The sequence below is a fragment of the Cariama cristata genome, unplaced genomic scaffold (genome assembly GCF_000690535.1).
Source record: "Cariama cristata isolate BGI_N322 unplaced genomic scaffold, ASM69053v1 scaffold675, whole genome shotgun sequence".
Classification (NCBI taxonomy): Eukaryota; Metazoa; Chordata; class Aves; order Cariamiformes; family Cariamidae; genus Cariama; species Cariama cristata.
The window spans coordinates 15,891-37,204 of record NW_009619025.1 but is presented as its reverse complement, the minus strand read 5'-3'; the positions used below and the strand labels follow the sequence as shown (position 1 = coordinate 37,204).

Below are 21,314 nucleotides of genomic sequence, written 5' to 3'. Positions count from 1 at the left end.
TTTTCTCCTTCCCCACCCCCCACCCCCCCCCCAAAAAAAAAAACCCTACTTTCTACCATGGCTGTAGGACTTGAAACAATTCTAGCATAAAATGTTCTGCCAATCAATTCAATCTGGGTACTGACTTGTGGAGGAGGGGGGCAGGGGGAAGTTGCCGTGTTTTAAACTTCTGTCATCGTTACGGGATTTCTTTGCAATAACATCCTTGTCTTGTTTGCAAGATCAAGCAGTTTTCCTGACTTCCCAAGACTGCACAATGCAGTGGTCCAAGATAACTTGACTTTACAACTTGGGAATGTGCTGTAACAACACGCTTGCTCTCCTTCAGCTTGCAATAAGTTTGAGGCAATGTTTGAAGGTTCAGCTGAAGCACTTTCCTTTAAGACACACTGCAGTATCCTGCAACGAAAATATCCCTCTCGGTCATGAATTAGTCCAGTGATTTACTAGTTTATACAGCAAGTTCATTCCTGGCTGCAATCTTTAAAAACCTGAAAGCTGGAGTGTAGTGACAGTTGTGCCTATAAAGCTAACATATGCTTATATTTACATTATTGAAAGAATCTCAACTTTATTAGACATTTGATACATGATTCTGTAGTTCTATCATACACTCCAAATATCTATTTGCTTCTATCAGACACATCTGGATTTTTCATGTACAGAATTTTAAGCCATAAATACATCGATTAATTACAGCAGTCACATACTACAGCTACTTCTCACAAGAGAAATAAATGCCTATGGTCTTACTTGCCAGAATAACTTTAGTTTACAATGAGACTAAATTTAAACTGAGAATTACTACCAAGAATTTAGAAAACAGAACAGAACACTTCTGGCAATAAGTGAGACGTAGGATCCTGCAAGTAAAATACCCAAACCTATTACTAAAGAAAAAAATAATCCAAGACTTTCCTATTAAATACAAAAAAATGGAACGCACACTATTTTATATCAGTTCAGAAATTAGATTATGGAGAGTGCCAGTCAGTTATAACATATTTTTTACATAGCCTTAAACCATCATTTGCTACATCTGCTTTCCCACAAGAAAAATTTTTCTAATTTATAATCATATACTCCTCTTTCCCAATTTCCTTGGAACCTATACCTACAATTTGTCAAAAGCAGATGCAGGGCGAAATAAGACAGTAGGGAGTAAGAAGAGAACAAAATGCAAGTCTGATTTGTTCATTTATGGCATTAAACCTCTACAAGAGCCAGTCCTGTACGAAACTCAAATAAGACAGTGCTGTTGAAGCACAGATACTTTCCATCAATCTTTCAAACAGTTTTGAGTCCTACATGTTTAAGACTCAAATTAAGCTTTTGGATAATCAAGTCCATGTGGACACTGCAACAGTGAATGCTTTGAGCTATTTGCAGATGGAGAAGAAAAGGAAAAAACAGTCTATCAGACTGGCAGCAGGGGAGGTCCTGGCCTCCAGTGTGAGGAACATTTAAAGGAGCTATCTAGTATATAGATCACCTTCAATACACACCGGGCACAAATGGAAGAGGAGAGTCTTAATGTGAAGCACAATTTTTTCCGGAAATGAAGTCACAAAACCTGAGATGTCTCTAGTCCTCTTATTCCAATTCACACATTTAACTCCAGTGCTGGGATGGATTTATGGCTTGATTTTTTTATTCAAAGAACAAAGGTATTTGTGGCCAATAACAAAGGTTTCTTTTTGTTCTTTATACTGGTGCTTATCAATTTGTGATTGCAGAAACCTGGCTGCCAGGGCAACAGACAGAATCACATTCAAGACACCGTATATAGTAGAAAAGTAAATTACATACAAATCAAATTTCTAAGGGCATAAACATGTAAAGATGACTCCTACCAGAAGGGCAGTGACGCTAGTAGAATCCAACAGCCTTTTGCTGATGTGTAACTTGCCAACAAATCTTAATGTGAGTTTCAGTTCTCACTCTGGGACAGTAAGCAAGCCTAAGACTGGAGTTCACTGTACAACTGAAAAGAAATATGCATAAATTCAGGCTGAATGGGTTACAGGTTCCATCCGAAAAAGGAAACAGCTGCTCTCAACTTGATTGTGATCTTCCAATCCCAGTCCACACAACTGATAAGGTGTTTGTGACAACTGGGCACAGGTCTTACCCTCTGGAGGGAAAAGGAGGAGAAACACCAGTCAAAATGCAGGTGACTCCTTTTTTTCAAGCAGCATATTGCTATACTTTTTCCTGGAAGCCATCATACTAAAGTCCAAGTGTACTTCCAAGAGAAGTAGAATTCTGCAGCTGAAGTAACGAAGCAAGATCTGCTACCAGACGAAGGGATGGTCATAACGCCCACAGGAGTGTTCTGCAGCTTCTCAGTCATAGGTGCATTCCCTACGCTGCCCTGTTTCTAATTATCAAACATATTAAAGCATCTTCCTTAATGTGGAATCTTTAATCCGTTTTATTTGCTCTCAGTCAAAATGCAGTATTGCCTTTCCCTGATGTGGTTAGGTATTTCTGAGCATTTTGGAGACGTGACTGGATTCACTGACATCTTTGCCCAGGATGAGAAACAAAGCAATTAGCAGCATCATTCTTATGTCGTAATAAAAATAAAAAAGAGTCCCAATGCCGTTGTTCACAAAATGCTGCTTCTTAAACACTTTCAGGTATCTGTTAGAAAATTATTTAGCTAAGTGACAAGCTCTGTTTTTCATCAACACAAACAAAGCCAGAAAAAGCAGGACTGGGTTATGACTTCTAATTTAATTGAACATTGCTTCATTGATACGGTCTTTTACATGCCGTCACAAATAAAGAAGCAGAATAAAGCTATTTTTGAAGATCTGCATAGCTCTCTGTAACCTCTCTCAAACAATGCTCTGAAACCAAATTTGATCCAGAGCTAGCAACATGCCTATCACACTTACGATAAAAACCTGCCACTGTAGGGGTGTTTTATCCCATATGGCACACGAGGAAAGCTGAAGATAAGAGCAGCAGCACATTACTAACCCTGCAGTTAACATACAAAACCCGTCCCCCACCTCTCTTACGCCTCATGGACTGTTTCAACTTGCTATGATCCATGCTGTTCTCTTCTACAGATTTTGGCAAAAGCCAGGCTTGTAAATTGACTCTTCTGATGACTGATTAGTCTCAGTTTCTATATAGCTTAGCACCACACAAGTAAAATGCCTGGGAACAGATTTGTCCGGAAGTCTGATTCCACAGATAAAAGTCCCTAAGGAACCTCTCTCAAAAAAAAAATTCAGATCCCAGTTTCCATCCCCATCGCTACTTCGCAGGAAGACATCACCCCACAATTCCAACCCACATGGTTTTTACGCCAAGAGAGATGACACTTGTTATACTGTTCATCCATTTCAGTACTGCTTATTAAAGTATACAGAGGCACTCAAGAGGTCCAATTACAGTTCATATTTATTTATGCTGGCCTTTGGCCACCTGGGTTTTCAGGTCCAAAGCCAAGGGGATGCCTGCCTTGTCCTTGGCTGCCTACACAGTACAAAGAGCCAAGTCTTCCAGGTGGAAATCTTTCCTACTTAGAAACATCAAGGCTGGCCATCACTGAAAAACCACCACAGTTATCACTAGCAAAGGGAAGCTTTAGCAAGGAACTTCCTTATTTAAGAGCACAAGTCAGGCTAAAAGGAATCCTACTACCTATTCCACACAAGATGGTGTATTTCTACATCTGCTGGGAGAGGGTGATGGCAGCAGAAGTAGCAACATTAAAGTCTGAAAGTCTGCAACGTGAGCCAGCAATTTGATTGTTGAGATACACAGAGAAAAACCTAGAACAAGGCACTGCAACGGCATCAGGCCATTTATTAGTGAGAACTCGTGAGTTTTATTAGCGAGAACCTTTTCCTGCCACACACATGCCATCTTCTCAGGATGGGGCACTGTTCCTACTGCATGAACATCCATAACTACAACATTCAGAAAGGTTTTGGTGGTGGCTATGAGTGGGGATCCTTCTCTGAAGAAAGAGCAGCAAAGAAAAAAAGCTAGAAACAAAAGACTTAATTGTCAGTGCATATTTTAAAACTAAAAAGAAAAAAAACCTTTCCTACCTCCCTTTATCTCTATGCATCTACCAGCACGCTAAAGGAATAGGGTAGCAAAGAGCAACTCTCTATTTCCATGGAGTCGGAACTGCAGAGGCTAGAGGTTGAACCCTACCTACTGCACAGCTCCACCGAGTTCACATCTTTCATGGAGATAAGGACGGAAATAGAGGAACTTTGGGGAAGTTCAAAAGACAGAACGGCTTTGTGTGGCTCACCTCTGGGTTTGTTATCAGCTGCTGTACAACCCTCCAAAGTCAGAGGGCAGCTGATCGCATGTTTTTTTCCTGCTTTCCCTCCTTTTCACCCCACCAAACATTTGCAAGTCTAAAAAGTGTGGAATTGCTGCTTATAGCAACTATACAATAGCAAAGTCTGAGCGAGCTACTGGTGGTCAAGACAGGACACTCTGACACTGTTCAAGACTGACTTGTCTTCTGCTTCTCCTTAGCTGTAAACAAGCCAACGTACCCCTGAGATACACCTTAGCACAAAGCAGTTTAAGCCCACAAAGACCTTGCTCACTGCATTACTCCCCACTCAGAGAGCTTATGAAAAACGGCTTCAAGTTTAGCATAATTTCCATGTGTTAAAAATAGCTGCCCAAAGGCAGTTGCTACATTTGGCACGTGCAATTCCACTGACTCTGTAGTCTCAGAGAAACTACTCCGAGCTACTAATGAGCTTTTCAACACCACAACTGCTTACGTTGTCTGCGTAATTTTGTCTCTATTTCTAGTTTCAGAGATCAACTTCTCTAAGTTCTGTTTGTTCAATAAGACTGCTAAGAAAGATGGAAGAATTTAAACAGACAAGCAATATATCTGTTAAAAATCTTCTTTCCTAAGATAGCTAGCGCTAAACAACAGCTGCTTTTATATTGTGTCCCCATGTTTTAGTCTTGGTCACTTAAGACAGTTGATTTTATCAACATCTCAAAGTTTCAGGCTACAGACAAACACTACCTACATTTGTACTCTTAAATAACATCTCTTCAGTGCTAAGACATGCACTCTTCTTTCAATGTACAGTTACATTACAAATGGCAAAGGCTGAAACAAAGCCTGGCACTTGAAGCATACCCCTGGCCTATGACAGATTATGAAATCTGAAGAAGAGGGGCACACTTAAGGCACCGGCACTTAAGACAATTTCTAGTAACCTGTATTTCTACTTGTCATGTATTAACATGCCCTGTGTTCAAGGGTGCACTGCAAGTTTTTTTGAGCCTCTAACACAGAAAGCAGTAATTAGTTGCCAGTTCAGAATCTGAGCTCTGGTCCTCCTCAGAGCAATGCCTTGTCACTAGCAATCTTGGACCATTTAAGGTCACTGAACCTGGGTCATCATTGCTGTGACACGATATACAGGGAAATTGTTCACTTAGTATTATAATTTGGTTTGAAAAGTCACATTTACTTGTACAGGGCACTGCAGCCAGATTTATTTGCTTATCACCAGAACCGTGAGAATCTGTTGTTTTTAATGAAGGCACAGTCTGTGTGGTCTCTGGAGTTGCTCTAGTTTTCAAGATTTCATCCACTAGATCAGATGCACATGTGGCAGTAGCAGAGGAAGCCCTTTAACACCTAGAAGTATTATTTAAATCAACTCCAGCTAGATTAGATATTAGCAATATTACAACAGTTGCCTAGAGCTGGTCTTCCACTCATCTCCAGCACTCAAATTGTACCAATATCAGATTTTGTTGTTGTTAAAACACAGTATTTTTTTTTTTAAAACAAAAATACAACCAAAATGTCTTTGATTTGCACTAACTGGCTGGCTAAACAGCACAAACATGCCATCCCATCTGCTGAAGGAATGGTTAAACCATAGAGAATGTGGTGACCGGACAGATGAAAATATAGGAAGCAAAACTTCAACGAGTTCCTAGAGCACTTTTTGTCTCCAGGCAAAATTTGGGAAGATCTCAGGCACTCACGTACTCAGAGACACAAAAGCTATTAGCAGGCCAATTGCTCCAAGTGTCATAATACCATGAAAAGCTGTTGTAGAATACAAGATACAACTTTTTGTATTTAGGATCTGAAGTAAAACTTGAACATATAGGATTTTAAGCCCTTTCTTTAGTGATTGCCAGCATATCCCATCTTCCCAACACCACTTAATACTGAGAGGTCTATTTTTCAAAGTTTAAAGAAAAGAAAGGGTAGAAAACTACAAGAATACTAAATACAAACCTATTCCCATTAGTGCTGCAAACGTGCCGAGAGCTTGATTACGGATACATGTCCAGAACACGACCTCAGATGAATTTGGTCCATCCTGAGTGTTATGTGAAAGGTGAAACGTGTTACTGTATAACCTATTACTACCAGCAACATAATATTTAGAAAGCCTTTAAGTGACCTCTTTTCAGGAAATCTGACAATATGGCCAAGGGACAAAAACCTCCAAATTTTAGCTTTCCAGTTGGGGTGGTTAAGTTTTGTTAGTTAGCCTTTGTAAAACAAATGGTTGGAAGAACATTCGTCATTTCCATATGGCATGAACAACTTATTAGCAGCACTATGGTTGCCTGAGGATCTTGTCCCTGCCTCAAAACAAGAAGGTTCATGAGCTGCAGAGGTGCTGAGAACTTCCTCGTGTAAAGCTAAGCTGTCTGGATATTTAAACTTCTCCTTCTGTTTAATTAACTTGTAAATCCATGTAATTAAGCATCTGAGCACACAGGCACTATTTTAATCCAACACTCAAAAATTTTTCTACTGTTCACACACTCTGGCATTCCTAATTAATTTTTTTAAATCAACATAATTTGAGCCAAGCACATGCTTTTCATTAAGGCTTATTCACAAGCTTTGTAAGTTTTAGCTATTCACTTCTTCTGAGAAGTAAAAAGAACCGAAAAATTAAATCCTTTCTTCCCTAAAAAGCAATTTTGAGAGCGGACAGATCAAGCACAGAAGTTCTCATTTTGCAATTTTTCAAGAGTTAAGGGTTGAGTTAGAACCTGCTCTCAATCAATTCTCATACCATACAGCTGACCACAGTGGCTGTGCCATACCTGGCAGCACAGTACCATGAGAATAACCAAGACAGACACCACCATCACCAGGACTTGCTCCCTTTTTTGAGAAGTTCAAACAAATCCAGCACAAGCTGTTCTTCATATTCACGTCTCGTGAAAACATTAGGAAACCACATGTGCAGCTTGTGAATTTTTACTACTGACAAATACTGTATCATGAGAAAGTCTTCAAAACATGGGATTTATGTGACCAGATGCAAACCTTTACAGCATAGACACCTCCCTATTCTCTTTATAGCCAATTGACAGAAGCAGGCAAACAGCAATTCATTTCCTCCCAAAGTACATGTCCTGTCAAATGAATCTCAACTCAAATTATGCCCATCTCTGTCTTCTGGTTGTAAGTGGAATATGTTTTCACAAAAGAAAGCATCTTTGGAAAGAAATCACAGGCTAGTTACTCAAGCCAGGACTCCTGCAGGGGGTGGCAAACCAGACTGCTTGGTAGGAGAAAAAGGACACCTAACAAAAAGAGACTTGAGATTATTTTAGAAGAAATAAATGCTATCACCAATCTTTTGAGCTAGATAGCAAAGGTAGGCAACAGTAGAGAAAGCATACCTGTGAAACAACGGAGTTAATGTGAGAGGGAATAGAAAGGATTCTGGACTACACGGAGGACTTTGCCTCAGTTCCCGAAGAATTTTCCTACCTAAAAAGGAAATGGGCAAAAAGAGCATCTACGTATGGCCACAAATTATAACTTCTAACTTCTGCTGGAACTAGACAATGCAGTACGTACTCCTTGATAGGGTATGCAGAATCCACTGAAATGTAATCAGCAGCAGGCCTGGTGCTGAGGTCTCGAAAAAACTGTTCCTTTTAGGCCAAAACAAAAAGAAAGGAGGATGTCTTAGCTCAGAGGCAGGGCGAAACAGGAGCTACACCCAAGAGCATGCCTAGAAACTGTAAGAGACAGCACCTGGACTCTCATCTTCCCAAGACGAAGCAAAGCGCATGGCTCCAGTAATCAGGTTTCAAAACAGCGCTGGCGAGCATCCAGCAAGGAGAGCTTTATCAAAGCTGACATCTTCATTTCTTGTCAGCTTTATGATAGACAGTTAGACACTTTCAGAAGAAGGACCACAGTTCAGATTAGACAGAGCTCCAGTTAGTCAAGTTCATAACCAGCTAGTATAATAGTGAGTGTTTTTTTTTCTGGAGCATGCTTCATACTACAAAGAAGTGCAAAGGAATTGTGAAAAAAACGCATGAATAAAGTAATCAGGATGACCAGCACACATTTTCTTCTTTCTATTTAACAAAGATTTAATGTTAGGTAGCATAAGAGTTCTCTTCTAATGGACTGTGCCAGAATGTAACCAGAACTTCACAACATGTCCCCTGGTTGTTTTCCATTAAAAGTACAGAAGACAGACATTTAGAAAGCAGCCTTTAGTTTAAATATGCTTTACAGAATCAAGAAACAGCACATTTAAATTTTAAGAGAGCTTATAAAATAAAGACTTCTGAATAAGTAACCTAGAGTTCACTTTTCCTACGGCTTTCCTCACGACAGAAGAGAGAGCTAACGCTTCAGGCAGGCAACAGCGACACCTACTGTTAACACTATCAACTGGATTCAACTTTGATAAAAACGAAATGCAGTTTTCCAAAGATTTTTGAAAGCATATTAAATATTGTCTTTTCAAGGGTTTCCTTTGCAGTACATCTATTGCTATTACTGCAGAACTAAGTTATCAGTCTGTCTTGTAAAATGCGTTTTAAACACAAATTCCTCAAAACCAACCTGCTGACAGTGTTTAAAACTTCTATTATATTTCCCATAGCTAACGTTCTTGAATTATTATAATTAAAGCAGATCTGAAAAACGCCTTCTCATTTACCTTCACACTAGCATTTTGTGTTTTTCACCACCAGAGACACCTAAGTAACCACCCAGAAGTGCAGTTACCATACCTTTCTCACACCATACATGTGTTGGAGTAACTGGGTCCTGACTATGCAGTGCCTCTTTGCTGGATTATACAAGGGAAAATTATGCAAAAGGTAAATTCAATTCAGCGGTTCAATATTTTAAAAAACAAGACAAAACATAACCACACACATTTAGGCGTGTAGCTGTTTTGTTCCAACTACAGCATCATTCCACCAAGTTAAGTTTTGTTGAGTTGCTTTTTTTCCCATTGTTCTAATTTATTTCATAGAATCATAGAATCATTATGGTTGGAAGAGACCTCAAAGATCATCAAGTCCAACCATATACCTGATGCCACCATGTCCACTAAACCATGTCTTGAAGTACCACATCTAACTTCTTCTAAGTTTTAATTTTGTTGAGAAGAAGAGAGTAGGGGCTTTCCACAGAAGCTCTCTAACAAAGAAACTCCATGATTTCAACATTCAGAAGGCAAGTCCATGGGCTAGCTCCACAGCCACCTCTAGTTCAGAGTGCTCAAGCCTCCTCCTGACAGAAGCCTAGAGACCACCAAGGAACGTACACACATCAAGGCCCATTCTCCTTGCTATCAGCAGTAAATCAGCACTACCTAGAATCCCCTTTGCACATTCCAGTCCAGAAGGTCTTTTTATATTTGGAAAGGCTCCTTCCACACACACTAACAAAAGTTAAATAGCTACACAGAGCATTCTCAAAAACCTTACCTAAGCAAAGAGAAGACATCGTAAGAGTTACGAACACAGTTCTGATCCACCTGGAGAAGACTATTCTTCAGGGTACCTGAGTGATCCTGAAGGCAAAGAAAGAATGTTAATTTAAGAATAAAAAATTTTTCCATTTTGACTAAAAGCATGCACTTTTGGTAGGAGAACAAATGATCTTGCATTTAATGTATTTTAAATCGGTCTTCATACAGTCTTACATACAGTAGGTAGAAACAATTTAAGGTGGCAATATCATCAAGTTCAAGTCTGGCCTACAACAGCACTTACCTGTAAAGTACCTATAATGACCTATCACTTTATCTGTGCTCTAGACATGGAGCGTGAACTTTATAATCCATTACCACACAAATTTTATGCACAGAAATACTGAAGGATGCAATTTACAGTACTGCCATTCTTCAGATTCAGGTCTGAGAGCCTATTCAGTAATGTGCCAGAGACGTACAAGACCATGAGATAAATCCCTATTCTTTATCCATGTTGTAACATATTTAAAAGATCAAAGCAATCTTAGTTTTGAATGATGTGAACAATTTTCTGGAAGTTACAAAAGAACCAAACTTATGTCATCCTTAAGAGACCAAAGTGTACTTTCTGCACAAGAGGCATCAAAATAGTAACAGACAAACAGCAATTCTTCATGTTGCAAAGGTCAGATACCGAGCTTTTCCATATCAGGCACAGTCACACAAATTCCCAGAAACACCACAAACTCTGAACTGTTTCTTCACATGATAAAACAAATTTTAAGCCAATCAAATCACCTGGTAGCATTGTCAGAAAGTTTATGGACTGTAGGAAAAAGGCATTTGTTTTACTGCATGAGGTAGACCCAGCTGGTACACATGATCAGCTAATTTTCCAAGAGTGATACAGATGTACTCTGAGTACCATGGTCCCTGCCTATGTATCCCTTCCTGCCTCAACAGGCTGTTTCCATATAGAAGATGTTGAAATGCAGAGATACATGTCAACATCTACTGACACAACTGCATTAGCCACAGGTCATGCAGCAGACATTCCTTTCCACCAAAAATAAGTTTCCACCTAAATAATCATGAGATCTATAGACTACATCATGCATCCTATTGCAACAGAGGCACCATATCAGCAGCTATCTCAGCTCCTCATTTCCATTCTCAAGATGTTGGATCCTACATGCTGAAATCCATATATATATCCCCTGAAAAAATACCAAAATAGAGACATCTTAATGCTTGAATGAACTAAGACGGTGGAAAACTGAAAATGCACAACTACCAGCATTACCATTTTACACGATAAAGTTGATGTCGTTTCAAGAAACACTGCTTTCAGAAAGCAAAGTGCAAAATTTTTCAGAGAACAAGAGGAGTGGCCTAGAAAAACTAGTTTCAAGAGGGAAAGAATTTGGAACAGCAACATATTTTAGCCTTTTCTTGTACTACAGTGTGTTGAAAGGAAATTCCCAAAGAGTCAGACACCAACTGGTCTATACAAACTGTTCTACCCCGAGGAAATTTGCAGAACATGCAACCGAAGGGTTTCAGACCTGGTGATTAAAGAAGTTTGCCTTTTGAAATGGGAGTTTGTCCACTTCCCTGCCACAGCATTTATTAGATACAGGCAAGTATATTTGTAAACATACAAAAAGCTGCAAAGTGGTCAGGATCTATCTGCTAAAAAAAACCAAACAAAAAAACCCACAAAACACAAAAACACAACACAAAACCAAAAACTAACACCACCAAAAACCCCACACATATGCACGGAAAGACCCTACCTGCACTGGAGACCACATAACTTTAGAGAGATGCAGCTTGCCAAAGATAAGGGCCTTTCCTGCTTGACGATTCAAAAAACGGCTACAATCCGGTATCCCTGATAAATATAACTTATTCCTCTGCACCCCTGTACCCCTGAACACAGCCAAACGTTTTGAGTTATGGAGAACTGTAGAGACTAGTTCTGTTTTTATTTCTTTAAGGAAACAACAGAAAGCTAGTTGTTAACTAAAAGCTATACTTGCTTCCCTAAATGTACTTTCTGAAAAGATATCACCGCAAGAGCAAGGGCAAGTCTTATCATTTAGTAGCAGCAAATATAAAATGGTAGAAAGAAGATTTGAAAGCCAGGAAGGCATTGAAGAAACCAGAGAAGGAGAAACCTCATTTTAGGAAAGCTAGTATAGCACCCAGAACTCTGTTTCTTGAACTGGGGTAAAAAGTGGGTTGTTTGGGTTGTTTTTTGGTTGTTTGTTTTTTTTTTTTAAACACACAAGCATGCAGTCTTGGACAAAACCAAGCAGATTTAGAAAACTGCTAAAGGATCAGGAATACATTAAATCCAGGTTGACAGCTTCAAAAAAAGCCTCTGAAGCTCACATCTATCTTATTCAAACACTGGTCAAGTTCAAGCAAATCCAAATAGAGTTTCACTGTGTGATTACTAGAGAGGATGAAACCAAGAGAGGAACAAGTGCTTCAGTGGTCCCATGCCAGAAAGGAAACAGGAAAATAAATTGGTCATGGTGGTGATGACAGAAGCAGAATTCTGCTGAAATCTTCTAGCAAAATTACTGCATAATTTGTAACAAAATAATAATTAAAAAAACCAAAAACCATAAGTCAGAGGTACAATTATGTGAAAGTCCAATGTGGTTAAGAACAAAGCAGCTATACTGGCAGCCCACCTTTGTATTTACATTGAGAAAAAAGCTATAAACGCTAGAAGTGTTACATGAGCCCTGTCAGACACCTACAGTAAAGCAGTAATACCCTTCAGGGCTTGGAAGGCACACACAAAGGCTTTTGAAACCTTATTTCCCAACTTTTTTCTTGCCACGAGCTAAGTATCCATTGTAGCATGAAAACTGCAGCTTGAATAAGAACATTACCCAAAGAAAACATTCTTTTTTTTTTTCATTGCATATCAGCAACACTCAAGTTGCTGCTGGACAGAAGAAATGGAAGAAAGGTAAAATTCCTAATACCTATATATTGTCAAGGATACAGAATTTAAAGTTTCTTCTGACATCAGTAGAAAAAAAAATGGAAGAGTCAGTGACAATATTAACAACAATAAAGAGGCCCTGGATACAATTCTTTTATTCTGTAAAGACAATAATTGCTGTACTACAATTGTCTGGTTTACCTAGAATTTCCCCACCAGTATTGCTGCTAGAGTTTTCTACTTTGCTCCTTTATACGACAGGAACTTCTTACAAAGCAAGCATTTTGAGCACAAACCTGCATTTTGAAGTTTACCTTATATGTAAGTGGGCTTGAAGGTTCTAAATCAGTAGCTAAAGTGCATTACCTCCTGAAGCTGCAAGCTTCCAGTGCTTCAATTTTAAATTAAACAATTTAGCAATAAGAATATTCCGATTTGAGCATGTTGCTCTTGCTGGTTTTGTTTACCAGGAAGATATGCATTTAATCAATAAATCTACAATTTTCATCAATAAAAATAGTTGTGACAGCTCCTAACATTCCTGCCCTACTTCAGTTTACTCTGCTACAATAGCTTTTAGGCTCCCACCTCTCAACACAGGTAAGTTCACAAGACAGTAAATGGGAATTTACATTTAGTTCCAGATGGATCAAGCAATGCTCAGAAGTACATCTACAGTGTGTTCTGAAACTCTTGAGTTCATGAAATATCGCCAGAATGGTTTAGTCCACTTCCAACAATTTTCTTATTTTGGCTCATAAGTGGTCTTAATTCATGACAAAGACATTTAATACATTTATAAAACGCACTTTATTGTAAGACTCCATAAATCCATTTTGGCAATTAATTCATAGTCCAAAGAATTATTAAAGTAACATGGGGGGGTTTGAGCAATGGGTGGGAAGGGGAGGAGGGGAAGAGTGGGAGGGGGAAGAGTACCATACCTTAATTTTATCCATACTGAGATGTGCAAAAATAGAGGACACTTCCAACACTGAAGTGTCTTTGTGCACAAGGTTTCCACTAGGCTTGCGAAATGGTATTTGTAAGCATCTATTTTCATAATGAAGTTTCATACGTGCCAGTGCTAAAAAACTAGAACTGCTATTCCATCCATGTATTATCTCAAAAATTGAGGCTTACGACTAAGATGTCTCAAAGTATTAGAGAGCCACCACAGCCACCAAAAAGACACTGCAAGAGATCAGAAACCTGACACCAAAAATCCCTTCCTACTGATGGTTTCAGGTGGTGCTTCATAAGTAATATTTAGCATAACCACCAAAGTGGGGCTACATATTTAGAATATCCAGCATTGACATATAAATTCTAAAGCAAGAGCAACCAAGAGCAGAAATACCCCTTAGGTGCACACAGCTTCTGAAGGTTACAGGAAGAGTTTGCTTGGGCCAACTAGTTTGGCTTGAACGGCAGACAAGTCACTTAAAAACAGAAGGTATGTCCTATACAAGAAGAGTTGTAAGTCAAGGAACTGACAAAGCAAGCAATCAGAAGCTACAGAGTAGGGTGACAAAATAAATTTCTAGCTCTTACAGCCAGAAAGAACTGAATAAATTACAGGGAAGGACAAAGAAGATTATTTGTGCTCTATATAGGCTATGACTGTATTTGCAACTTAGCTACAGAACACGTACAAGAACCAAACCCAAGATGTACAAGAACCAAACCTAAGATGTGCTTTTAAACCTGTGATCTAGGGAGCAATTCCTGACACCAAACAATCAGGAAAGAGAATAGCGTTACCATCATTGAATTCAGGCCCAGGTTATTAATACTGAAATCATGAAAAGCTAGAATTACATCCTGCTTCAGGAAAACTGAGTTAACAGCACCAGGAAGCAGAGTCCAAGCTACATACCAAACCATCTACAATTTGAAGAACAATGATCAAAATGCCAAACACAGTTTGGAGACTTGCGTAGAGTCAGAGAGTTTTGCATAGATGGTCACTCTGTCCCTTGCTCCACTCTCCCCACACACGAACGGTTACCTGTGCTGTTGACTATAAAGCTATTGCTTCCATTCAAATCCTCACAAGACTGGACTTGCTGGTTGTGCCTAATGCAGAAACTGTAGCTGCGTGTCAAGGAGTCATTTTCTCTCCAGCCAGGGACTCCTTATAAAACCTATCTATACCATACTACTGCCACCAGGAATTTGGGATTAAGAAAAAAAACAAAACAAAATCAACAAAAAACAAAACAAAAAAAGAGAAAAACCCCATCAGCTGTCCTATTTACAACAGGCAAGTTTAAACTTTTTCATCATTGATGCAGCTATCGCCATTGCCATATAATTAACTTGGCTGCAGTCACAATATTGGCTGGACAAGCACAAACACTACAGTGGAGCCTTTGGAAAAAAAAAAAAAAAACATGGGGTGAAACAGTTGCAACACAGAGCAAGTAAACAGCTTCCCACTTAAGAGCTACAAACTGGTTTTAAGACTGATAACCAAAACTTACTGTGCTTTTATATTTGCCATGAAAATAAGTCCTAACAGCCACACCATTTTCAAAATGTTCTATGTTTGAATGAAATGTCTGCCTCAAAGTCAAGGTTTATTTTCAGTAACCAGAGTTTTTTTGGACTTGAATTGCTATGCTCTAAGTCTTCCCAAAACAGCTCAGATGTCCATGCACCAGAGGCAAGATAACAGTTCTTAACCATCTTGTCAAAAAAGTATTTCTTCTCAAAATGAAACATTTTAATGTTTGAGCATCCAAGTGTGAAAATTTAAGTTCACAAGTTGAATTTCAGCTTGTTACCAGTACTAACAAGCCAGAACAAATACAAGATACCCTTACCTTCTGTTCAAATGAAGCTCCGTAATAACCATCATTGAGACCAAAAATAATCTCATTTGGGTTTCTTGCATGTATCTGTAAGAAGAGAAGAAAACAAATCATTTTACAGTCAGCTTACTATGACTTTACACAGCAAATAAGCATGAATTGCTCTGATAGTCAAAAGCAGTCTTTCAGCACCTGTAATTCTAAAAGCACATGAAACCTAAGAGAAAACTGAATTTAACCATAAAAAAAAATGCATTTGCTTCACAGTTTTATTAACAGTCACCATGTTCAGCCATTCTATGTTGAAATCAGAAACACTGGCCATAGCATCTTTCCTATTGTTGCATTTCCAGCTGACAAAAATAACTAAGAGACCAGGAAACTAATCAAAGAGATAAGTCTCAAGAGTAATTAACTTTCATATGATATTTCCTCAAATGATATTCAAAATTAGGCTTTTATGGCCATAGTAGACACAAAATTATTGTTCAGTATTGTACCTAATATCCTGCTATTAATGTAAAGAACATTATTTCAAATAAAATCATGCATTAGAGAATATTCTTTAGGGAGCCATTTCTTCCATCCAGTAAAAGCAAATGGAAAAAAAGCTACACTGTGAAGGGTACTGTGTCTGGCAGCGACGGAGTTAATTTTCTTCATAGCAGTCCGTATGGTGCTGGGTTTTAGATCTGTGACTAAAACAGTGTTGGTAACACATCAGTGTTTTAGCTATTGCTGAACACTGCTTGCACAGCATCAAGGCCTCCTGTTTCTCACTCTGCCCCCGCAGCGAGAAGGCTGGGGGTGTGCAAAAGCCTGGGAGGGGACACAGCTGGGACAGTTGACCCCAACTGACCGAAGGGATATTCCATACCATATGGCATCATGCTTAGCCTATCAATTAATCAATCAAAAGGTGCCCATTGGAATTAAGGCAACCTATTTGACTCAAAAGGAACGTATCTTTTGGTATTTTTACTATTTTTGTGATATTGGTTTCTTTTTGAGCCACTTTTACTATAAGCTCCACAATATAGAAAACACCTCACTTTTCACCTCTTTCAAAAGGCTACTAGTAAGAGACAAATAACAGAATAAAACAGATCTTATACAGTAAGCTCCCTGGTCTGAAGCTCTTTGATGGGATGTCATCAATATGAGAATGGATTAAAACTGTAATTAATAAACATTATAATCTATATTCATTTAATTGTATGTACAATCATATCACTATTTCCTTGAATCAAGGCACTGCAATTTAAAGTACCAAGTGCTAGCAATATCATTTGAGAGGCTCAGTCACACTGGTAAAATATTCAGCTAGACAAGATTTAAAGCTCTGAGGTAAGCTAACATGAATCTCTGCAATCAAACGTTAAAATATGCCCTTCAAATGCATTCATTTCCCTTCTTAGCATTCAATATATTCATTCATCCAAATGTTTTGCTTTAAGTAAAAAGTTGAGAAAATACTGTTTTCACATTACCTGCTGGCCCAAGTACTTTAACCCATCTAGATTGACCTTCCATTCAATCAAAAGCTGAAAGTGCTCCTTCTTGCCACCCCAGATCCTCACAACAAAACAAGAGACAGAGGTATCAAGACGATCAGGCATTATTCCAAAGTCCAGACTCCTCCATGTTGGATTCTGCAGGTATTCAAAGAGGGATAAAAACAACTCAAACAAGTTGAAAGTAGTCTAAAATTGACAATTCAGAAAGTAGCAAAGTCCACGTCAAAGACTAAAAAAAAAACCCTAAGAATAATGAACACCAGCCGTTAAGGTTTACACAGAGTTGAAGCCAACATGCTCTGCTGCTTTCTTATTCTGTTTTCTAGAAAGAATTCCTGGGTTAAAAGCTACACACTGTGAAGCACTTCAGAAACTCAAAGTGGGTTCTGCTTCCTTCCATTACAAGATGCAGAAGAATTTCCTTCAGAATTTACTAATTCAGTTCAGCCAAATCCAGAACTTTAAAAGTGGTAGTAACACTCCTTTCCAAGTTACAATTCAGTTTCTGAGAACTAGGGTATAGCTTACATTGCAAAAGTTAAATTTAAAATGCTGATCTATTCCCCAGTAATTCAGTTTGCATAATTTATTGACAGGTTTGTTCACATTCTTCTCCTCCTTGACTGATGCTGATGGCAATCCTCAAATGTTGTCACTAAGACCTCCTCTTCAGTCCAAGAGATCAGACTTGCATCCCAAGCTTTACAGAAGCAGCATACATTAAGCTAAACCGCAAACATCTTTTCCACTAGAACTCAGATTTGCAAACACGAGGCATTCCAAGAACTTGCACTCACCTCTGATAACATTTAAATTAAAGATTTACGGAAACTGTTGTAATTGGCCCAAGCTGCAACCAAACCAAGGCAATCCAACACTACTAGCACCAAGAGCCAGATACCAACTTTAGGACTTCCACAGGCCATAAATCACAGAGTATCCAAACACAGAAATGGGAAAGTGCTTTTTATATATACCTCCCTCCTCTGCCGCACACAGAAATGGTAGCTCCTCCAAAACAAAAAGTAGGAAACCACCATTCCATGAAAGAAAAAAGCCTTCCCTTCTAGTGCTTAAGCAGCTTGGAACAGGCCAACCATCTCTGAGCTGGTATTAGGCAATTCAGAATACAATGCCTCCAAAAAGAAGGGAGGGGCAAAGCTACCCAGTAAGTATTACAGAAGGAACGCATTAATCCAGTCTTCCTAAGGAGAAGGGATATTTGGCAGCTATTGAGACACAAGAATAACAGGCCATTAAGATACCCATAGATGATGTATGGAAATCGCTCAGGACATCATTTATTCAGATTTTTGTCTTCTTGTATCTCCTTTGATTATATTCCCTTTTAGTTATGCCTTTTCCTGACTTCGAATAGGCAGAACTCAAAATCCTTAAGTCTCAAGGAACTTGTTTCTTGTCCAAGTCAACAGCCTTGAGGATACAGACAGCTTTTCCTCCTTCAGGAGGTTTTCAAGCCTTTTACAGCCCAGTGTGCTATAAATGGTTCTACCTTGTTGACACAGACATTAAAAAGTCTGTTTAGCAGTTTTTCAAACTCCCTTCCCCAACATTTGCAACACCCTACTCCCACAAAGAGACCTACCCCTTCTCAGTTGTAATAAACTGTTCAGTTCCGGTCCCTTCACTGATCCAAACTGGAAAATTTAGAAACTCTAAGACGTTTTCAAACTTCAGTTTCTTAAAGCTATTAGCTCTTCAAAGAATACACGTTTATATATGCAGGTACATGTTCCTCACTGTTTACCTACACAACAAAAAGATGTTCAAAGAAATCAGAGGTATATTCTGCAACACTGTTTAACTCTCTCTTTATTTGGGGTGTTGCAAGCAGAGACTCTCCTTCTACACCAAGGTTGCTAAACTGCACAGCATGAGCTTCTAATGAATCTGTACACCCAGCAAAGTAATATACAAGTGCTCCTTGAATAAGCAATTCACAGACATTTAAACAAAACGAGCTATTTCTGTTGCTAACACCAGCAAGAACAGGAAAAAAAAAAAAAAGAGATGAATTGTAAACAAACCTGAGTTACGATGCATACAATTCTCAGATACTGAAAGAAGTTAAACCAGTAAAAATCCAGCTAATACTACTTTGTCTATTTGGTGTTCTCAATAAATGGATATATATTGTATATTAACCTGAGCACTGAACAGTTTCCACATGACAAGGCCCTACCCTTGGAGTGTTTAGTCCTGTCTGCAGGAGTCCCAACAGACCATTGCTCCACAGCTGTTAGAACAAACATGCATTTCCACTATTCAGTAACTCACTATTCCAACCCTTGTGAAAAGAACCTGAGAAGGAGAAGAACGTGATGCTCCTAGCAGAACTGAAGAGTGGAAACACACATTTAACAGTTATGGTATTCAGCAGAGAAATCAATATACTGCAGTAACAACACAATTTTTAAAAGAAAGTTTTTCCATATTAAAATAACTTACCAGAGAATTCTTGATCACCTCACTCTTATAAAATTCTAAAGAAAAATGAACAAAAAAACACCTTTAGATTAGCTTAAACACTGAGATAAATCTTAGTATTTGAAATAGAAAAAGCTAAAATAAATAACACTCATGAAAGGTAAATGCTAGTGGGTCTAGTTTCTCAGTAACAGATTCATAAGAAAGACTTTAAAATGCAGTCATGTTTTTGACTAAAAGTACTCATTCACACTTAATTATTAGAAGTCATTATTTAAATTTCGCATTTCATCTTCATACCCAAGATAATCCTCAAGATTTACTAAGGATTTGGTTTCTGGGGAAAGAACATACCCCAGTACTTTACAATATTTGGATGACATTTGCAAATTGACTAGTTTGTCATACAGCATCTTCCTGGACAAGTGCAGTACAGCTAAACTAATTGCACTGCTTTCCTGAAGAGCAAGGGTGACCTGTTCCAGATGCTTAGAAAGCGAACAGCCAAATTACCTCACAGAAGTGCCAAGAACCCCATATTTAAATGGAAATAAGCAACTGCTGACACATGGACCTTATTGCCCAGCCAAAGTAAGAGCTTAAAGTCTTTAGGTAGACAGCTCTGGAGGCTGGAATACAGATTTTGTACAATATCCCTCAATCCATTGGAGTCGAAGGATAAAGTTTTGATGGAGGCAGAACAGTCCCATACATGAGACACTGGAGAAACAGCCATCAGCTACAGGTTCAACCAACCACCACAAGAAAGTCCAGGTAGCAAGCTCAAGTCATGTATTCTTATCCTTCTACAACTGCAACCTTGAAAAAAGCAAGGTTCAACTACACTAGCTGAAAATAAAAGGGAAAAACAAAATTCATTTGCAAAGCTCCAACTGTTGATCATATCAAAAGGAGCATAAAAATAGATTTTCAATAACATCTCTCTACCATTGCAGTGGAAAGCAAAGCATTAAAGAGAAATGAGAACTAACACTCAGAGTTATCAAAAGCAGAACAGATGCCTGAATGCTTCCTGTCATTGGTTGAGAATTCTATTTTCGAAAAACTTTGATAATACCAAGTACTGGTTTGTGGTCCGTAAAATAACTGGTACACACAGAGTGGAACAGTCTCCCCCACACAAAGCAACTAAGGCTTCAAAAGCTTTAACTTTTCTGTGCTCTTGGAAGTTCCCAAGTTTCTTAAATTACTGGTGAGGGGAGAGGAGAGCAACAACAAAAACAGGCTGATTTACGAGACTCTACCAAATCTGTCATCTGGTTTGCTTCCTTGGCTGCTACTTAAAGGTTTTATGAAGTTCGGGAAACTAAAAAATTCTTTTCCACTGTTAGTATATGTGATGTAAATAATGGCAGCGGGTTGTCAAGGCAAAAAAAAGGACAGATATTTCCTATCACAAGAATTCAAAGATAAACTAGTAAAAAAGTTGATCGCAAGCCTGGTTTACCTTTGTATATCTTGGCGTTATCACACAAGTGAAGAGTGAAGTATGTATCCAAGAGGCGATAACCATTCTTATTGATAATGTTACGTGCAGCAATATTCCGAAGATGACGAAGCCGGCGCTACAAATAAGAAAAAAAATCCTAAATAGTTAAAGAACTTTCTCAGATTGAAATTGAACCCTTTCATTTGTTTTGTATTAAAACATTTTAATGATTTCCAAAGTACTGTTGTCAAAAAAAAAAAATCCCAAACTCTCCATTTTCTTTGGCAGAAAGCTAGTGTGAAGAACAAGCACTCAGCAAAGCCATAGGAAACTGACTGGACAAGCAACAACTAGCACCTATAAGCTCGGATTAAGCGACACTGA

At 38.6% G+C, this 21,314-nt stretch overlaps 1 protein-coding gene across 1 annotated transcript in view; it reads right to left on the bottom strand.

The window, feature by feature from the left end:
- The window catches only part of UVRAG (UV radiation resistance associated), a gene marked incomplete at its 5' end in the record, with an annotated part of 78,234 nt that extends 57,168 nt beyond the window's left edge, over nt 1-21,066 (bottom strand). Inside the window, 5 exons of the mRNA XM_009701066.1 lie at nt 9,748-9,833; nt 15,528-15,602; nt 17,006-17,167; nt 19,502-19,536; nt 20,949-21,066. Of these exons, the coding sequence (XP_009699368.1) occupies nt 9,748-9,833; nt 15,528-15,602; nt 17,006-17,167; nt 19,502-19,536; nt 20,949-21,066 (476 nt within the window). The remainder of the gene's footprint in view (nt 1-9,747; nt 9,834-15,527; nt 15,603-17,005; nt 17,168-19,501; nt 19,537-20,948) is intronic.
- Nucleotides 21,067-21,314: the final 248 nt, after the last annotated feature.